The sequence below is a fragment of the Exophiala spinifera genome, assembly GCF_000836115.1.
Source record: "Exophiala spinifera strain CBS 89968 unplaced genomic scaffold supercont1.5, whole genome shotgun sequence".
Classification (NCBI taxonomy): domain Eukaryota; kingdom Fungi; phylum Ascomycota; class Eurotiomycetes; order Chaetothyriales; family Herpotrichiellaceae; genus Exophiala; species Exophiala spinifera.
Genome location: NW_015622517.1, coordinates 531,622 through 547,830, shown reverse-complemented (window position 1 = coordinate 547,830; position 16,209 = coordinate 531,622). Strand labels below are relative to the sequence as shown.

The 16,209-nt window shown below is 52.2% G+C and overlaps 7 protein-coding genes across 7 annotated transcripts; 4 read left to right on the top strand and 3 right to left on the bottom strand.

The window, feature by feature from the left end:
- Positions 1–443: 443 nt before the first annotated feature.
- PV08_06779 (uncharacterized protein) lies at positions 444–2,168 on the top strand (the record flags this gene model as incomplete). The annotated part of the gene is made up of 1 exon (XM_016381112.1): positions 444–2,168. The coding sequence occupies one exon, from the start codon at positions 444–446 to the stop codon at positions 2,166–2,168; it is 1,725 nt and encodes a 574-aa protein (XP_016234214.1).
- A 1,252-nt stretch (positions 2,169–3,420) lies between these two features.
- PV08_06778 (uncharacterized protein) lies at positions 3,421–5,359 on the bottom strand (the record flags this gene model as incomplete). The annotated part of the gene is made up of 7 exons (XM_016381111.1): positions 3,421–3,841; positions 3,894–4,153; positions 4,201–4,351; positions 4,404–4,451; positions 4,500–4,781; positions 4,829–5,207; positions 5,311–5,359. The coding sequence occupies 7 exons, from the start codon at positions 5,357–5,359 to the stop codon at positions 3,421–3,423; spliced, it is 1,590 nt and encodes a 529-aa protein (XP_016234213.1).
- Positions 5,360–5,833: 474 nt separating this feature from the next.
- On the top strand, positions 5,834–7,711 carry PV08_06777 (uncharacterized protein; the record flags this gene model as incomplete). The annotated part of the gene is made up of 3 exons (XM_016381110.1): positions 5,834–5,903; positions 5,957–6,168; positions 6,737–7,711. The coding sequence occupies 3 exons, from the start codon at positions 5,834–5,836 to the stop codon at positions 7,709–7,711; spliced, it is 1,257 nt and encodes a 418-aa protein (XP_016234212.1).
- A 229-nt stretch (positions 7,712–7,940) lies between these two features.
- PV08_06776 (uncharacterized protein) lies at positions 7,941–10,293 on the bottom strand (the record flags this gene model as incomplete). The annotated part of the gene is made up of 4 exons (XM_016381109.1): positions 7,941–8,329; positions 8,391–10,122; positions 10,177–10,203; positions 10,252–10,293. 4 exons carry the CDS (start codon positions 10,291–10,293, stop codon positions 7,941–7,943), a joined length of 2,190 nt encoding a protein of 729 aa, XP_016234211.1.
- A 677-nt stretch (positions 10,294–10,970) lies between these two features.
- On the top strand, positions 10,971–12,677 carry PV08_06775 (uncharacterized protein; the record flags this gene model as incomplete). The annotated part of the gene is made up of 4 exons (XM_016381108.1): positions 10,971–11,308; positions 11,356–11,853; positions 11,909–12,146; positions 12,195–12,677. The coding sequence occupies 4 exons, from the start codon at positions 10,971–10,973 to the stop codon at positions 12,675–12,677; spliced, it is 1,557 nt and encodes a 518-aa protein (XP_016234210.1).
- A 337-nt stretch (positions 12,678–13,014) lies between these two features.
- PV08_06774 (uncharacterized protein) lies at positions 13,015–13,750 on the bottom strand (the record flags this gene model as incomplete). Its single annotated transcript, XM_016381107.1, has 3 exons — positions 13,015–13,125; positions 13,226–13,645; positions 13,742–13,750. The coding sequence occupies 3 exons, from the start codon at positions 13,748–13,750 to the stop codon at positions 13,015–13,017; spliced, it is 540 nt and encodes a 179-aa protein (XP_016234209.1).
- A 699-nt stretch (positions 13,751–14,449) lies between these two features.
- PV08_06773 (uncharacterized protein) lies at positions 14,450–15,662 on the top strand (the record flags this gene model as incomplete). The annotated part of the gene is made up of 2 exons (XM_016381106.1): positions 14,450–14,686; positions 14,979–15,662. The coding sequence occupies 2 exons, from the start codon at positions 14,450–14,452 to the stop codon at positions 15,660–15,662; spliced, it is 921 nt and encodes a 306-aa protein (XP_016234208.1).
- Between the last annotated feature and the right edge of the window lie 547 nt (positions 15,663–16,209).

The following is a 16,209-nucleotide window of genomic DNA, read 5'->3' as shown; positions in this document are numbered from 1 at the left end:
TGTATATATGAGGAGCTCGACAAACGAGCTAAAACCAGAGAGTTAGAGGCCAGAGAGGGGGAAAAAACCAAAAGGTGGCATTTTCTACTTGACAAGTGAGTGATGCAGTGGTACAATACAAGATCAACCTTGGTTATAGAACAGACGTGCAAACGTTATCGTGCGCTTATTTGTGTGGCATGGTGGTAGTATCGTATTTCGTATCTGGGCAGAACGACACGAAATACGGAGTACGAGTAGAGCTGGCACTGCGTATCACATGAAAGAAGAGAGACGCCCGTAGACGAGGGCTTTGCCGACCTGCGTCACATTCGGACGGCTCTTCATCCGGACGGTATATATTCGATACTCGTCTTCCCTTTCGTTATCGTACTCCAAACGAAGTCGCTCTGCCTTTCATGTCTATTCGATAGCCCTTACACCTTCTTTGCCGCTGCCCCATCATGGGTTCATCGCCTCTCCCCGTCAGCTTGCAAAGCAAATTCCAAAGGCCTCAAGCCATATCGCGGCTGAGGGACTACCAAGGCAATTTCAACACCCTGCGAAATGTCATCTTCGCGCTCTTCGTGCTCCGAGTCCTACGCAAGTCGTTCTACTTTCTCCGCGGACACGGGCTGATCGGCTCGGTGGTCGTCCTGTACCACGCCCTGCACAAGAATGCGTACAAGTTCTTGCTAAGTCTGCCTGGCGTACGGTCCCAGGTGACCAAGCAACTGGCCGCGGCGCGGAAGGACATCGAGGACAAACTGGTCCCGTCGGGCCCGGGGACGAATCATTACCTGCACCTGCCAAAGGAGCCGTGGACGAAGGAACAGTTACGCACGGAACTCGAGGCGCTGGCGGCCATGAAGCGCACGCGCTGGGAAGAAGGGAAGGTCTCGGGGGCGGTGTACCACGGCGAAGCGGCGCTGTTGGACATCCAGAGTGAAGCGATGCGGCTGTTCAGCGTGGCAAACCCGATTCACGCAGACGTGTTCCCTGCGGTGAGAAAGATGGAGGCCGAGGTGGTGGCCATGGTGCTTGCGCTGTTCAACGCGCCCGAGTCCGGGGCCGGGGCGACCACCTCGGGCGGCACCGAGTCGATCCTGATGGCGTGCCTGTCGGCGCGGCGGAAGGGGTACGTGGAGAGAGGAATCACGGAGCCCGAGATGATCATCCCCAGCACGGCGCACGCCGCCTTCCACAAGGCGGCGAGCTACTTCAAGATCAAGTTGCACCAGGTCGCGTGTCCGGCGCCAGAGTACATGGTCGACGTCGCCCGGGTGCGGAGGCTGATCAACCCCAACACCGTCCTTCTCGTCGGGTCGGCACCGAACTACCCGCACGGCATCGTCGACAATATCCCGGCCCTGTCGAAACTTGCCGTCTCGTACAAGATCCCTCTCCACGTCGACTGCTGCCTCGGGTCGTTCGTGATGCCCTGCTTGGCCAAGGCCGGCTTCCCTTCTCCCTGGGCCGACGAGGGCGGTTTCGATTTCCGCCAACCCGGCGTGACGTCCATAAGCGTCGACACCCACAAGTACGGGTTCGCCCCGAAAGGCAACAGCTGCGTTCTGTACAGGAACCGCCAGCTCAGAGAGTACCAGTACTTCATCTCTCCCGAGTGGCCCGGCGGCGTTTACGGGTCGCCCAGCATGGCTGGATCGCGGCCCGGTGCGCTCATCGCAGGCTGCTGGGCGAGCATGATGGCCGTCGGCGAGAAGGGATACGTCGACGCCACGCACAAGATTGTCAGCACGAAACTGACCATCGAGAACGCCGTCAAGGAACACCCTGTTCTGAAACAGACGTTGAGGATCCTGGGTCATCCCATGGTGAGCGTGGTCGCGTTCGAGTCCGTCGACCCCGCCGTCTCCATCTACGACGTCGCCGACGCCATGTCGCACAAAGAGTGGCATCTGAATTCCCTCCAGAGTCCACCGGGTGTACACGTCGCCGTGACTTTGCCGATGACGAGACCCGGCGCCGTTGACGGTCTGATCGATGATCTCGTCGCCGCTGTCAAGGAAGAGAAGGAGAAGGCCGTGGAAAGGTTAAAGGCGGGCGGGGCGATCGAGAAAGGAAAAGGTTCGAGTGCTCAACTGTACGGTGTCGCTGGTAGTATACCGGATAAGAGCATCGTCGAGCAAGTTGTCGTTGCGTATTTGGATACCCTCTACAAGGTGTGAGGTTCAGCAAAAGGCATGTGGGTGGGACACCCGAATACGAGTGTGAGTGCGAGTGCGGGTGTGAAGCCTGATGGTTGTCTAGCGATCATAGTCGTCCTCTTACGTTATCAGGTCTATAGCGAAGATGAAGATTTTTGAGCTTCAGTGTTACTTTCATGCCTGTCATACCCGCTAACGTCTACTTACGAGGTTATTGACTGGGAACTGTGCGTTGCGAATGTGCAACCGTGCAGGGAGGATAGTTGATACAGTGAGCTTTCAAGTCCGGAGTGCTGTGAGTCTATAACTTGATACCACAGGGGACTATTACCACATGTCAACTTGTACAACGATTGGATACATGCAATTGAATGTAGATGTGCTGTTCCTCTACTTCGCCTAGTTGATATAGGTGTTATCCACAACCATTGAGGCCTCCTTCCATACGAACAACCGCCCAGGGGTGCCGATGCATATTGGAGTTGCTGCGTATCCTGGAAGTACCTGCTCTTCCACCGTTTCTGATTGCAGCACCCCGACTCAGTGAAGAGTACCGCCTAGCCTCCAAGTATGTGACGAACTTGACAGTGAGGTATATTTTTGCTCAATCTTCCAGTTCTCTCTGTAGAACTACTAATGTTGAGGCCTTCTGCTAGAGACGAAACTCATTAAATGTTGTTCTCCATTAGTCCTCCCAAACCTGTAAAGTTGACGATGTGTTCACCACGGGAGCTGGAGCTCCGTCGCGAAAACTTCGAGACAGATCGTAATGCAAATTCAGGGAGCCTCAGAAGTCCATATCCGCTGCCTGTTCTGAATTGGTTGAGATGAATTCTTCCAACGATGCTTCGACAGAAAACGAGTGCCGCCACAGATCCGAACTAGCTCTTTCGCTCAGTTCCGGAATGGTAGTTCGGGGATAGCAAAGTCAACAGGCTCTTCGTAAAGACCACAGTCTATAAGCAAGAATTGTTAGATTGATCTTTCGACATCTCGTGAGAGACAATACACCGGTAATGACGGGATCAAAATCAGGTCGGTCAATTTTCAGGATAACGTTCAGCTCTTATCTCCCGGACAACGGAGCGGTGCCACGAACGACCTGGCCGAAGACGGTATGCTTGCCGTCAATATACGGCGTAGGAATAGTCGTTATGGCAAATTGTGAACCGTTGCTATCTGTGACATGTAAAAGATGTTCTCGAGGGTATTTTGTACCGCTCTTTACGCCGAGCAGAATTTGCCCCTCGACACCAGAAAATCCCGGCAATGATCAAGGTCGGAGAGAAGTCAGTTTCATCAAGAACAAAATGTCTTCGTCTTGAGATTGTCCCTCAATTGATTCATCAAGAAGGACACGGTGATGCATTGCTAAGGGAGGTGGATCGTTAGTGATGCGTATGTGTACTCTTTTGAAAACTCGAAATCTGCCCAGTTCCATTCGAAGAATGCCCGGTTGCTCTAGAAAAGATTTGGGGCTTGATGCGCAATCCTCGTCCTCATCCTCGTACTCATCGCTAGGCTCAGCGATTTCCTGATCAAAATCTTGTTCTTCAATCCCGGCGAATTCTGAAGCGGTGGTAGCTGCCGCCGATGGAGGTGGAGGACCAGCGGTCTGCATCTCTGGGTCAGTGACTTCGGCCGTCGGCAGGTCTTTGTTGAAATTGGTCGCTTGAAACTCGCAGCACTCGCAGCTGTCGCTGCAATCAGTGAGGTCAGCTGAACGTTGGGTGCAATCACTCTTACCAGTGCCGATCACCAGTCCTGCCGGTGTTCAAGTTCCGGGGACTACCAGCATTCAGACATGGGTTCCCTCTACCAGAAAATGCCTCTGCCACCATCAGAGCCATCTGCACCTTTGATCCCGGGAAGATTGTGCGTCTCCACTGGGCAGGCACAATTTCGCTGCCTCCGGATTGCATATTGAACAAAGCATAGGCTCCGAGACTGACGAAACTTTGGCCAGGGAGCCCTTTGAAGTGATGGCGCAGAAAACTATCCACCATCTGTGCTGGAGTCAGAAGGGAAGAGTTCGAGACAAGGGTGATCATACGTCGAAGTGCTGAAAATACTCGTATGGCAGAAGCTTCGATCGACCCAAAGCGTCCTCAAACATGATGCTATCCTGCACGCGGAGGCAAGGACTACGACTGAGGTGGTCTTGGATGGTTCGAAGCATGCCGTACATTGCGAAATTAGATACCCTTCCTTGTCAGTGACGAACGTGCTGAGAGAGAGCGGGGTGTCGGTCCATACGCTATTCTTCGCAACATGTCCCGCACTTCCTGAGGCATACTTGCAACTCTGTTCAGGGGTTAGCTCGTGTTCTCAAGATCTATCTTGTAGCCTCACGTTGCTAGTGCCCTGGTAAGGCTCTGCGTGAGGCTGGTCACCACACGAGTCATCGATGCGTTGCTTTCGTTGGCCTCATCGAGCTTCGACACTATTTGTTGCGTGTTTCCATCGAAGTCATTCTGTAACTGTTTCTGGAAGTCGCCCACTTGCTGTAACATGTCTTTCTGGCGCGCGATGGAGCTACTAAAACGAGTCTGCTCGACCGACATAGACTCGAGCTTGGAGAATAGCTTGGGAAGACCATCGTTCGTCTGTACCGCAACTCTGCCCAAGGTTTCACTCATCAAATGTTAGTCAGAACTGTGAATGCACTTCAGAGATCTTACGCATTTTGAACAGAGATGAGTAAGGTCAGGCTGAGGACTTTCGCTGATACTGTCGCTCTGAGCTGCTGCACCTCTTCGCCCATCTGCAAAGCCCATTGCGACTTCCGAAGAGACCCTCCGACGGCCGAGTGTTTTGCAAAAGGTCCCAATCTCTGCTCGAATTTCTGAAGCCGCTGGAGAAATGCCGTTAGAGGAATCTGGCAAGTCAGTGCTAAGCAACGGATCGCGTCAAGATGGCCAATATTATCGTCAGTAGGCCGAAGAGCCTGGATGATATCGAGCATCCTCCTGAGTCCTTGGAGTTCGAGGTCGAGTTGTTGGTATTCGAATGAGGCGCCGTCAACATCACGCAGGGCTTTCCCAACCTTGACGATCAGCCCTATAAGCAATGCAATTAGTATCACTGAAGGAGGACGATAAGAGGCATGTGATACTCCTTGTGAGAGTTATGAGTTTGCCTGACTGGGCGGGCGACATCTCACCTATCACACTGACAAAGTCACCTGCGGAGAAACCGAACGGAACTACCATTGTCTGTGAGGTCACCGAGGTTGTTAACGGCTAACCAGCCAAGGTGCTGTGGCTGTCGAGGCCTTTTGGCTTCAAGCCAGATACAAGAGCTCAAGAGAGGGAAAGCAGGTGTGATGGAAGAAGGATCCCTCGCGTATTATCACCTTGAGGCTGAGTGAAGGCGCGTAGAGCCAGAAAAATGAGCAAAGTCCTCGTCAGGCTGAGTAGTGGCTGAGGCTCCTCGCCCTTGTGTAAGCGAGGAGTTCGCTACGCATCATTGGTAGGTTGATTTCTTGTGCAACCTGCAACACGCCGGATCGAGACCATCAGACATCATTGGTGGTTGATCTGGCCACTGTCTGTGATGAAGTTGTGCCCAAGTCGTGAGCAGTGGTGGCTCAGGTGAGGGCACTATTGTGCGACTACGTGACTACTACGCCGTAACCCAGACTCTGGCAACATGCTCATGGGGCTGGCACTCGTAGACCGCTCTTCATGTCCCAAGGCTCTTCGCAGCAGGCTTGTTCGACGAACACCCCCATCAAGCTGATCATTGAGGCCATGGGTGAGATGCTGCTGTTGCAACTCGACCCTGTCTGTCGAACATCCAGCACGCAGTGGCCGATGGCTGGAGTCAAACCGAACGTCAACTAAGCCAAGGCTGGGACGAGAACATCTGGGTCATTACCTCCGCGACATTCGTGATCGCACTTATCGCCACCTTACTGTGGCAATGTAGGCCTGATCGGATCTTGTCCAGTGTGGGCTATCCTTCCTCGAGGAATGATTGGGGTGCGTCCTCTTCGAACCTCTTGAAGGACAGCGGGACAGTGAGTGACCATAGGTACGAGGACGTTGTGGAAGATCAAGGTGCTCGTCGATACGAAAGCCGCGTAGATATTGCAACCTCGAACTCTATGAGGGTCGATATGTTGCACCGTAGATGCCCTCATAGGGGGGAACACGTAATGGTACTAACAAGTGGCCAGAAAGGGCGGAAGGGAGACTGATAGCAATATGAATTGGCAAGGATTGTAGTGTTCTTTGGTTCGTCCTCTTTGTCAAGTCTACAGATCCCCTTATGATGGACCATATCATATGTTGTATCAGTCACAAACATTGTCAACGGCAAGACTGCCGAGATTCTACACCCCGGGGGAAACCTTCACAACGACACGGAGGGAACGGACTGACTCGGCCATGATCGGGGAATTGACCGACATGCTTTACGCTCCCGTCTACAATGCTCCATCTGAACCTCGACGGCAATAAAAGCAGAAAACCGCACTCACTACGATACACTACTTTAATTTTTTGTCCATGTAGCTTTGTGAAACCACTTCTACACTACTTCCACGAGAACGGGTACAGTCGGAGAGCTCATTCTTACCAAAACAGCAGCACATATCACCAAGCTACCTCGACGCTTCAATACAACTAGACCTTTCCCGGTATTTGTTCCCGACATATTCACACTCACATCCATCCATCATGGCTCCAGCTGCCAAATCCAAAGATCTTAGCCAAAACAGAGCGATCAAGATCGTCTCGGCAGCCGCGGCAGGAGGCTACGCCGTACCAGCGATGTGCTGCTACAACGTCGAGGCCATCATTGCCTCCGTACGGGCCGCCGAAGCCAAGCAGTCGCCCGTCATCATTCAACTGTTTCCCTGGGCCGTCACGTACGCCGACGGTCTGCTCGTTCACGCCGCCGCCGAGGCAGCCGACAAGGCCTCAGTCCCTGTCGCAGTGCACATGGATCACGCACAGACGCCCGAGATCGTGCGACGGGCCGCCGACCTAGGCGGCTTCGACGGCATCATGGTCGACATGTCACACTACGAGATGGAGGAGAACTTCGCCCTGACGCGCGAACTCGTGGAGTACTGCAACGAGCGGGGCATCATCACCGAAGCCGAACCCGGCCGCATCGACGGAGGCGAGGACGGCGTCGACGTCTCGGAGCTCCAGGGCCTGCTCACGACGCCCGAACAGGCCGAGGACTTTGTGAGTCTGGGCATCAACTGGCTTGCTCCGGCGTTTGGGAATGTCCACGGCAAATACGGGCCCCAGGGCCCGCAGCTCGAGTACGACCGGCTGGAGAGCATCCAGAAACAGGTCGGGGACAGGGTGCATCTCGTGCTCCACGGCGCCGGTCGCGAGTGGTTCAAGGAAGACCTGTTGAAGAAGGTCATAAAGTGCGGTGTCGCAAAGTGTAATCTCAACGACGCAATGAACGACCACTTCGTCGACGTTCTAAAGGCAAAGGCCGGCACGGCGCCCTTGACCGCGTTGATCGAGGAAGGCACCAACGCCATGCAAAAGGCAATTGAGCAGTATATGGATTGGATGGGCTCGACGGGCAAGGCATAGACGAAACAATACGAAATCCCAAAAATTGATCATCAAGTATTTATTTTACGACAACGAAAGGAAAAACGAAAAGACCTGCAGTCCGATGTATCCTCGTCCGCTTCCGAGAGTGAAAATGCATCAATGTACCCAGTAGTCAGTCTAGGCAGGATTGGTCGGGAGGCGATTCAAAGTAAACGCAAAACGTCCATATTGTTAAGAAGTAGTAACATGCTCGCTCGATCAAGGTCTAAACCTCCTGTATGTAATTCGCAGGAACACTTCGCGTCTCGCCGTTCTTTTCAACATCCGCCCACCCATCGCCGCTGCCCATGCTGATCAAAATGAATTTTTCACCTTCAGCCATGTCGAACTCGGCATCACTTTGTGCGGTGTAAGGATACAACGCCTCTACGTATTTGACCTTCTTGGCTCCACGTTTGGGTGCTACCGCTGGCCCTTGCTTCTTCTTGCCAGCTGCCATGTTGGAAGACGCCAGTGATGCACTAGAGTTCGAATACAGTGACGGGGGTCGTTCTTGTGCCGGCGTACTTGCAGGTGTGGGTAACTCTTCAAGATAAGCGGTCGGCACTAGACCTTCTTTGCCCATACCGGCGTGGACCTTTGTCCAGCCACCATCTGAGATCAATCAGTATCGCAAAGCAAACTCAAATGCCTCACAGATAATTATAAAACTTACCATCGGGTTCTACAATCTTGAATTCCGCACCTTCGGGCAGCGAGATCTCGCCGTCATCCCGTGCTTCGTACGCATATAACATTTTACCCCTTTTCTGGCCACTCCCGTTCATGGCGGAATCCGCAGGTGCGCTTACATAAGTCGTGGGCGGAGGAGCAACTATTCTGTTCCGTCGAGGTCCAGAGGTTGAGCCAGAGGCCGAGGTTATTGTGGTCAAGGGAGAGCTGACATCTTCACCCGTCGATCTTGGAATGGTCCCAGAAACAGAGCGTGTAGCGCTAGCCGCGTAGCCGGACGAGAGACTGCTCATTGTATCCTGCCTTGTTAAAGGCGCTCCAGAGTTTTGACCATTGGTAGCAGGAGCCTCGACAGCCACAGATGCAGCGGCTTGTCGCTCTACCTTCAATTTCTTCTTCTCTTCCTTCGTTTGCTCACCAGGGCAATCGGCTGGTACTTTCATCTGGCATTTGCTGTGACAGGTAAAGCCACAGTCCGTGCAAATGAAGCCTTTGGCGCTGAGACCCCATATGCGATCTCCGCAAAGATCACAGTTTGTAGGGATTTTGAACGTTTCAGATTTGAAGGCATGGCTCTTGCCATACATACTGAGATCACCCACCACGGAGGTTATGGTCGACGTTTCCACCTCGGCAGTCAATCGTTTTCGATCAATTGCATGCAACTCTTCTTGCACGGCGAACTGTGAGACCACACACAGGACTTCATCGCGCTTGTCTTTACCTTCTCGGATGTTCTGTCGAGCCTTTTTGACGTTCTCGAGGTCGCGATGTTTCTGTGCAGATTCGGTCTTAAGTTGATTGACAAGTGGCTTGCTCTTTTGCAAGATGTTGCGCAAGAAGATCTTGGACGTTTCGTCCGTCATCATGTTGTCTGGATCTAGCCAGACCGGAGATGGCTCAAACACCATGTCAGAGGGCTCCTGCCATTGAACAGCATTGTGTCGCACAAACATGTTGCTGTCTAAACTGGGGTTGTTTCTCGGTATTTCGGATGCCAGATGCGACAGATGGTCGATGCTTCGCTTGAGGGTATTCGTCTCAAGATCTGTCGCCACCAGCCACAGTGAGTTCAGCTTCGATACCCTTGTTTCGTTCAAATCCTGTAGAGAATCAAGAAGTTCCGGTACATATTCGTGATAGTAACATTCCTTCAGTTTATTCGTCACATTGATACCTATCAAGTAAGTGTTCTTGACGTTGTTCATCTCCATCACTTGCTGGTTGTATGCATTCTGAGCCTTAGCTTTGTCGAGCCCAGATTCTGCTTTTCTTCTTCGATTTTCCACCTCTTGACATACGCTGTCGTATTTTGTTTTCAGCCTTTTCAATTCGCCATAAGATGAATCTCGTTCTTTGACCAACTTATTGTTATATTCCGCATGGCTTTTCCTCAGCTCTTCGAGTTTTCTGGCGTTATATTCCAGCGGTGTCGCAACCTGACTTATCAGGTCTTGCGCAAACTTGCCATGCTCGTTGGCCCTGGCTTCCAACGTCGATAACTGCGTCGTCCATGTTGTGAGAGACGCCGCTTCCAAGGAACCTGGCGTCAGGGCAGGGTTGTCTCCAACACTCAGATTGCTGGACCTTTTTGATTTCTTGTCGTAGTACTTTTTCGCCAACGCAGTCAACTTTTGACTGTAGTCTTTCTCGATCGCAGAGCGCTCTTGGTAGAACTCTTGAATTTCAGTGAGCCAGTTGATGCCGAGACTGACCTGAGGTGCCGCTATCAGTGACTGTGAGGTCGTGAGGTCGAAGGCTTAACTTACCCAGTTGTCGACAGCCTTGTAACCGTCCTGTGGTGTGTCAGTCACAGTCAGCTTCAGTTGAGAGTGTCAACATACTTTGAGTTCGGCGCCAAAGCTGACAGTTGCAACCTGGGCCATGATGTAGACAGGTCAGCCAGACGAGAAGCACACTACTCCATGTCTTGAACGGAACTCCATAGACCAGACAAATGGCCTGTTTGTCCTGTGTCGCAGCAGCAATCTTGGCCGGGATGTGGTGCAGCGTCTCTCGTTGTGGTGACGGCCGAAGATCTGGCGGGGATGAGCACCTCAGTGCGTGCGTTTCCGCCCGTTCTCGGGGAGCCTTGCGAGGCCTGGCTCATTTGGCTCTGGGCGCCCTGGAATTGTGGCTCAGGCATCGCAATAGGCGCATCTCATAGGCCGGCGGGGCTGAACAGGGACTCGTGGCACTTATACGCACACCCCGCATCGCAATGTGCGCCTGCGCCACTAACAAAGAATTGTGGCACGCAGGCTATTTTTCTATCAATTCACCACCGGCGGACGGGAGCCTTATTCACAACTGCCTCAATCATTCATTACTGCCTCACCTCCTATTGTGGCAGGAAATTTTGCAATAAACACAATAGTCAAAAAGCCTCATTGTCTTCTCAGTACATTTTTCTTCAATTGAGGTCAATCGTCCTTCAAAATCCCAACTCTCCCTCGACCTCCAAGCCATCCTTCATCCTTCCATCACCAGACTCAAACCTTTGTTTGCCTGCGACACACATCGGACACTACGTCGATCACGACTTGATATCCAATCTTCCACGATGTCTGGGCAACCGTCGGCTGGCGGCTCTCTTGCAGACCGCATCTCTAAACCTGAACTCTCAGCGCAAGCTGATTCCTTCCAACCCAAGTCTGGGACCTCATGGGCGGACGAGGTTGCATCTCCCGCGACTGAACAGCCTCCTTCTACCGCAAATATGGGTGAAACAGTGGCCTCCGAATCGGCTGTAGCAGGATCGCAAGTCGACGGTGCCACGGAACCTTTTGGTGGATCACAATTACAAGAGCCTGCATACGAGGTTAATGTCAAGTTGGCAGACCTTCAGGCTGACCCAAACAATCCTCTCTATTCCGCGACTTCGTTCGAGCAACTTGGCTTGTAAGTACGTCTCTCAGCAAGGCATTGTTGGATAATAACAAGATCAGGTCGGAGGAGATCCTCAAAGGAGTCACGAGCATGAACTTCCGGAAACCCTCAAAGGTCCAAGAGCGCACGTTGCCCCTGCTCCTCATCAACCCACCGCAAAACCTCATCGGTCAATCCCAGTCTGGCACTGGAAAAACTGCAGCATTTGTCCTCAACATCCTGCACCGAATCGACCTCAGCTCGGAACAGATGCAGAAGACTCCTCAAGCACTCATTTTGGCTCCCAGCAGAGAATTGGCCCGTCAAATTCAGGGTGTGGTTAAGGTCATGGGATCATTTATTCCAGGACTTATTGTCGAAGCAGCTGTCCCTCAAGATGCTGCTGCGCGATCTCGAAAGATTGAAGCTTCGGTCATTGTCGGAACTCCCGGCACAACAATGGACATGATCCGCAAGCGATCCATGGATGTTAGACAATTGAAAGTCCTCGTTTTGGACGAAGCTGACAACATGCTTGACCAACAAGGTCTTGGTGACCAATGTATCCGTGTCAAATCGTGAGTATTCTAAGGAGCGAGCCCAATTTCCAACAATCCACTAACAATCATTTAGCATGCTACCCAAGAACATTCAGATCATTCTCTTCTCCGCGACTTTCCCTGACCAAGTCATCAAGTATGCACAGAACTTTGCTCCTGGCGCCAATGAGATGACTTTGCAACACCAAGACTTGACGGTCGAGGGCATCAAGCAAATCTATCTCGACTGCGATGGTGATCAAGCCAAGTACGATGTATTAGTGAAGTTCTACGGCTTGTTGACCATTGGATCTTCAATCATCTTCGTCAAAGTGAGTACGGACGCTCGGCCTGTTTCATCCTTGCTAACAGTACGGTAGACTCGAGAAACGGCACTCGCCATCGAACAACGCATGACTGCCGAAGGCCACAAGGTTGTATCATTGACCGGTGGCTACGAAGGTGCACAACGAGACGTCATCATCGACTCTTTCCGCACGGGACATGCCAAAGTCCTGATCACCACCAATGTTCTTGCACGTGGAATTGATGTTCAGTCGGTGTCTATGGTCATCAACTACGATGTTCCGGACAAATTCATCGGACGTGGTAAATTCGCCGCGGACCCTCAGACGTACCTCCACCGCATTGGACGAACTGGACGATTTGGACGTGTTGGTGTCGCGGTGACTTTCATCAGCAATCGCGAGGACTGGGAGAAATTGATGGAGATTCAGAAATATTTCAATACTGAGATGACGAAAGTTGCCACGGATGACTGGGATGAACTTGAAGAGACGGTATCCAAGATCATCAAGAGTTCTCGAGCCGGAAGTAACTGGAAGGATGGCGCTAAGGCATGAGTCGATTTCAGGATTCAGCGAAACTGAAACGATGTGGATTTGGCAATATCTCCCACCAGCAGACCATGTATCAAGAAATTTGGTCGTGGGACAATGCAGCTCAAGCGATGTGAGGGCAGGTCTGACACGGAACCCGGAAACTCGGCACAGCTGCAAATGAAGTGTGAAGAGACGTGCTTGACCATCAGATGTAAAGGCTAGATAGCATATCGACGAATTGATACCCACAACAGCACGGATTGGACTTTGCAACAACGAAAGAATGAATATGTCAAAAGAACAGGATCAATCCACCGTTGTCGCGTTTCTATGGATCAGGGGTACCCGTTGCTCGTTTCTACCAGTCACACGATTTGCCGAGCAGATCAGCGATTTTCTCCAGCCCTGTCTGGTCCTCGCCATCGAATCCGCTGACTTCGGCACAGTCGATATCAATAACACCGACAACCTAGAGAAGATCAATTAATTCATCAGTATGCTTGTCTCAAAAGGACCGGGGTAAGGAAGCAGAGTTGCGACAAGAGGTTTGTTGAATTGAATGCACATACCTTGCCACCACTCTTTATTGGAACCACAATCTCACTTCGACTATCACCGTCGCACGCGATGTGCCCGGGAAACTCCTCGACGTCTTTGACCAAGACGGTCCTCCCCTCGTTTTCGGCGGCAGCACCACACACGCCTTTACCGATCCGTATCGTCTGACATGCAACTTTGCCCATAAAGGGCCCGAGAATGAGTTGGTTTTCAGGGTCTGCCGGATCGAGAACGTAGAACCCGCTCCAGTTCACCGACGCCGACGGTGCCGGCAGGGAATGGTATAGGTGCCACAATAACGACGCCGTGTTGGCGGTGTTGGCGACCCAGTTCCGTTGACCTTCGAGTAGAGCCTCCAGCGAGCCGAGAAGTTGGTCGTATGCTTCTCTTTTGCTTAACGAGGCGGAAAAATTCGATGCATCTGCGTGAGGCTGAACATTTTGTTTTGGTTTTAGTGAGTTACTCGAAGATGAAAAGGTAGATAGATGATGAGACTTTGAAAGTCTCTTAGACAAGCAATATCATACACTCACCATTATAATGATTATAACTTTTGTTTGGTTCCGCTCCAAGAGATTTCAACCCATCGATGCCGGCCTCTCTATTCTGCGTACGAGTTGCTACGTCAGACAAACGGACCCGTACAAACAAACACCTGGCTTATGTCAGTCTGTATGGGCGATATGTGAAGAACTCTCAACAGAGCCTCGTCAGCCCAAAAAATTGTGCGGACCGGCCAATGGCGCAATCGTATTGCACCGTAAAGGCCAAAAAAAGCCTCGGTATCAAGCGATGCCGAGTCGGGACGGAGCATCTATCACCGTTCGAAGCCCCGTTGCGAAACCGGCCCGGTTGGTCGATCGAATCACAGACACAGTCCGACCGGCCGTTCTTGATTCGGCGGCGACGACGACGCTGTGCTGCATATGCATTCTCTCGGTGATAACAAGGGTCTTAGCGCCTATCGAATCAAACGAGATTCAAATGATTTGACTGAACGGATTTTAGGCGAATCGGACGACGTACTCGTATTCAAGACAACGTCTTATAAGGGAGGCGGGGGTTCCTCAACGAGAGCTCTTGAGTGTTCTTAACGTTATGCACCCGTGATATTCTTATCTCTCGCATAGTTTCCCCGCCTTGACTTTCCCTGGAGCTTTATTGAAGAGTTGAACGATTTCCCGCAAATATCCTCAACAACACTCTTCTTCCAAACCGCACGACTCGGGCTCACCATGTCCTGTCCAGCTTGTTTCAGTGGCTCAGTCCACGACCACGCCGAGCCCAAAGGCACAATCGAAACCATCCACGGCATCCGCACGTACGTCGCAGGTGGTAGCGATCCGTCCAAGAGCAAATCGACAATCATCTACCTTCCCGACATCTTCTCGTTGAAACTGGTCAACAACAAGATCCTCGCCGACGAGTACGCAGCGGGGACGGGATGTAAAGTGTACCTTCCAGATGTTGTTGTAAGTGATTTGTTTTTTTGCGCTGATAAGTCGGGGTTTTGATATACACCTTACATACCTACCTGACCTATTCAACATCAACCAAAGCAACGAAGCAAAACACACAGCACGTTGATTCAGCTACGGTGTCTACCTTCCCTACATGTATCAATCAACCTGGCTTTACTTTACTTTACTTGACTTTTGCTTTGCTTCAAAGTTACTTCCCTTGGATTCCCCATAGATCAAAAGGGCCAAAGTTACGATTTCAAAGGCTGACAGCATCCTCGCCTCCTTTTCCTACGATTTTTAGTACGGAGGCGGCATGTCCATAGAGCTCTTGCACAAGATGGACGTCCTCCGGACACCAAATGCAAAATGGACCGTCGGCGGCGTCCTCGCCAAGGCCTCCGCTCTCGTCACGCTCATCGTTCAAGCCGTGCCCTTCATGATGCACGCCCACCCCGAGAAGGTCTACCCGCAGGTCCTGGCGTACGCGCGCGCCGTCAAAGCCGACCTGCCCGAAGGCGGCAAGCTCGGCGTCGCCGGGTTCTGCTGGGGCGCGTGGCCGAGCACAAAGCTCTGCGCCGAAGCAGCCCAGGAGGGAACAAGCACAACCGCCGCCGCCGCCGACGACGACGTCAGCAAAGTCAGGCTCATCGACGCCCAGTTCAACGGTCACCCAAGCTACATTATCAAGACGCCCCAGATGGTCGTCGACGCCATCTCGAAATTCAAGGTCCCCTACACCGTCGCCGTGGCCGTTGAAGACATGCAGTTCAACAAGGCCGAGGCCGAAAAGGTCGAGGCCTTGGTGCGGTCCCAGGTGGGCGAGTCCGGCAGCGGCGGCTGCACGTACGAGTTCAGAATGTACGACGGCTGCGTCCACGGCTTCTGCGTCCGTGCCCCCGTCGGCAAGAACGACGACGTCAACGAAAAGGGCTTCGCCGAGAGTAAAAAGCACGCCATCGATTGGTACAATAAGTACTTGAATTGAAGAAACAGACAACCCTACCACACAGACAGACAGACAGACAGACAAACGGACCGACCCACCGACAGAGAGAGAAGGGGAGCGCATATCTCACGGCATCTACTCTTCGTGAAAGCCATATCTTTAGCAAGCAAGGTAGTGAGTGGTGCGACGGCCGAGGAAAGGAGAAAAGGGGACGGCTACGGGGACGAACAACAACCAAAACGAAATGTAACCAACCCAACGATCACAAACACACACACATACCCCCCCTTCTCCCCACCCCCGGAATGGTGTCGATGAAGCAGATGACAAATGAAAAGGAAATCGGAGTGCAAGCGTGACGCAAGTCATACAGAGATAACTATATGACAAGTGCCATGCTGGTGTTGTTCAGCTCACTCAGCAACCAGACCGGGGAAAGTTTTATTTGTTCTGGTATACCCCTTTCTGAACTTATCACGTTTTGATGTTGGGTTAGCCAAAGAACCCAAGCGCAGGCAAAGGCACACGCAGAGGCAGAGACAGAGGCGGTGTCGATGAATTCTTCGTTTCACATCGCCACCATCGT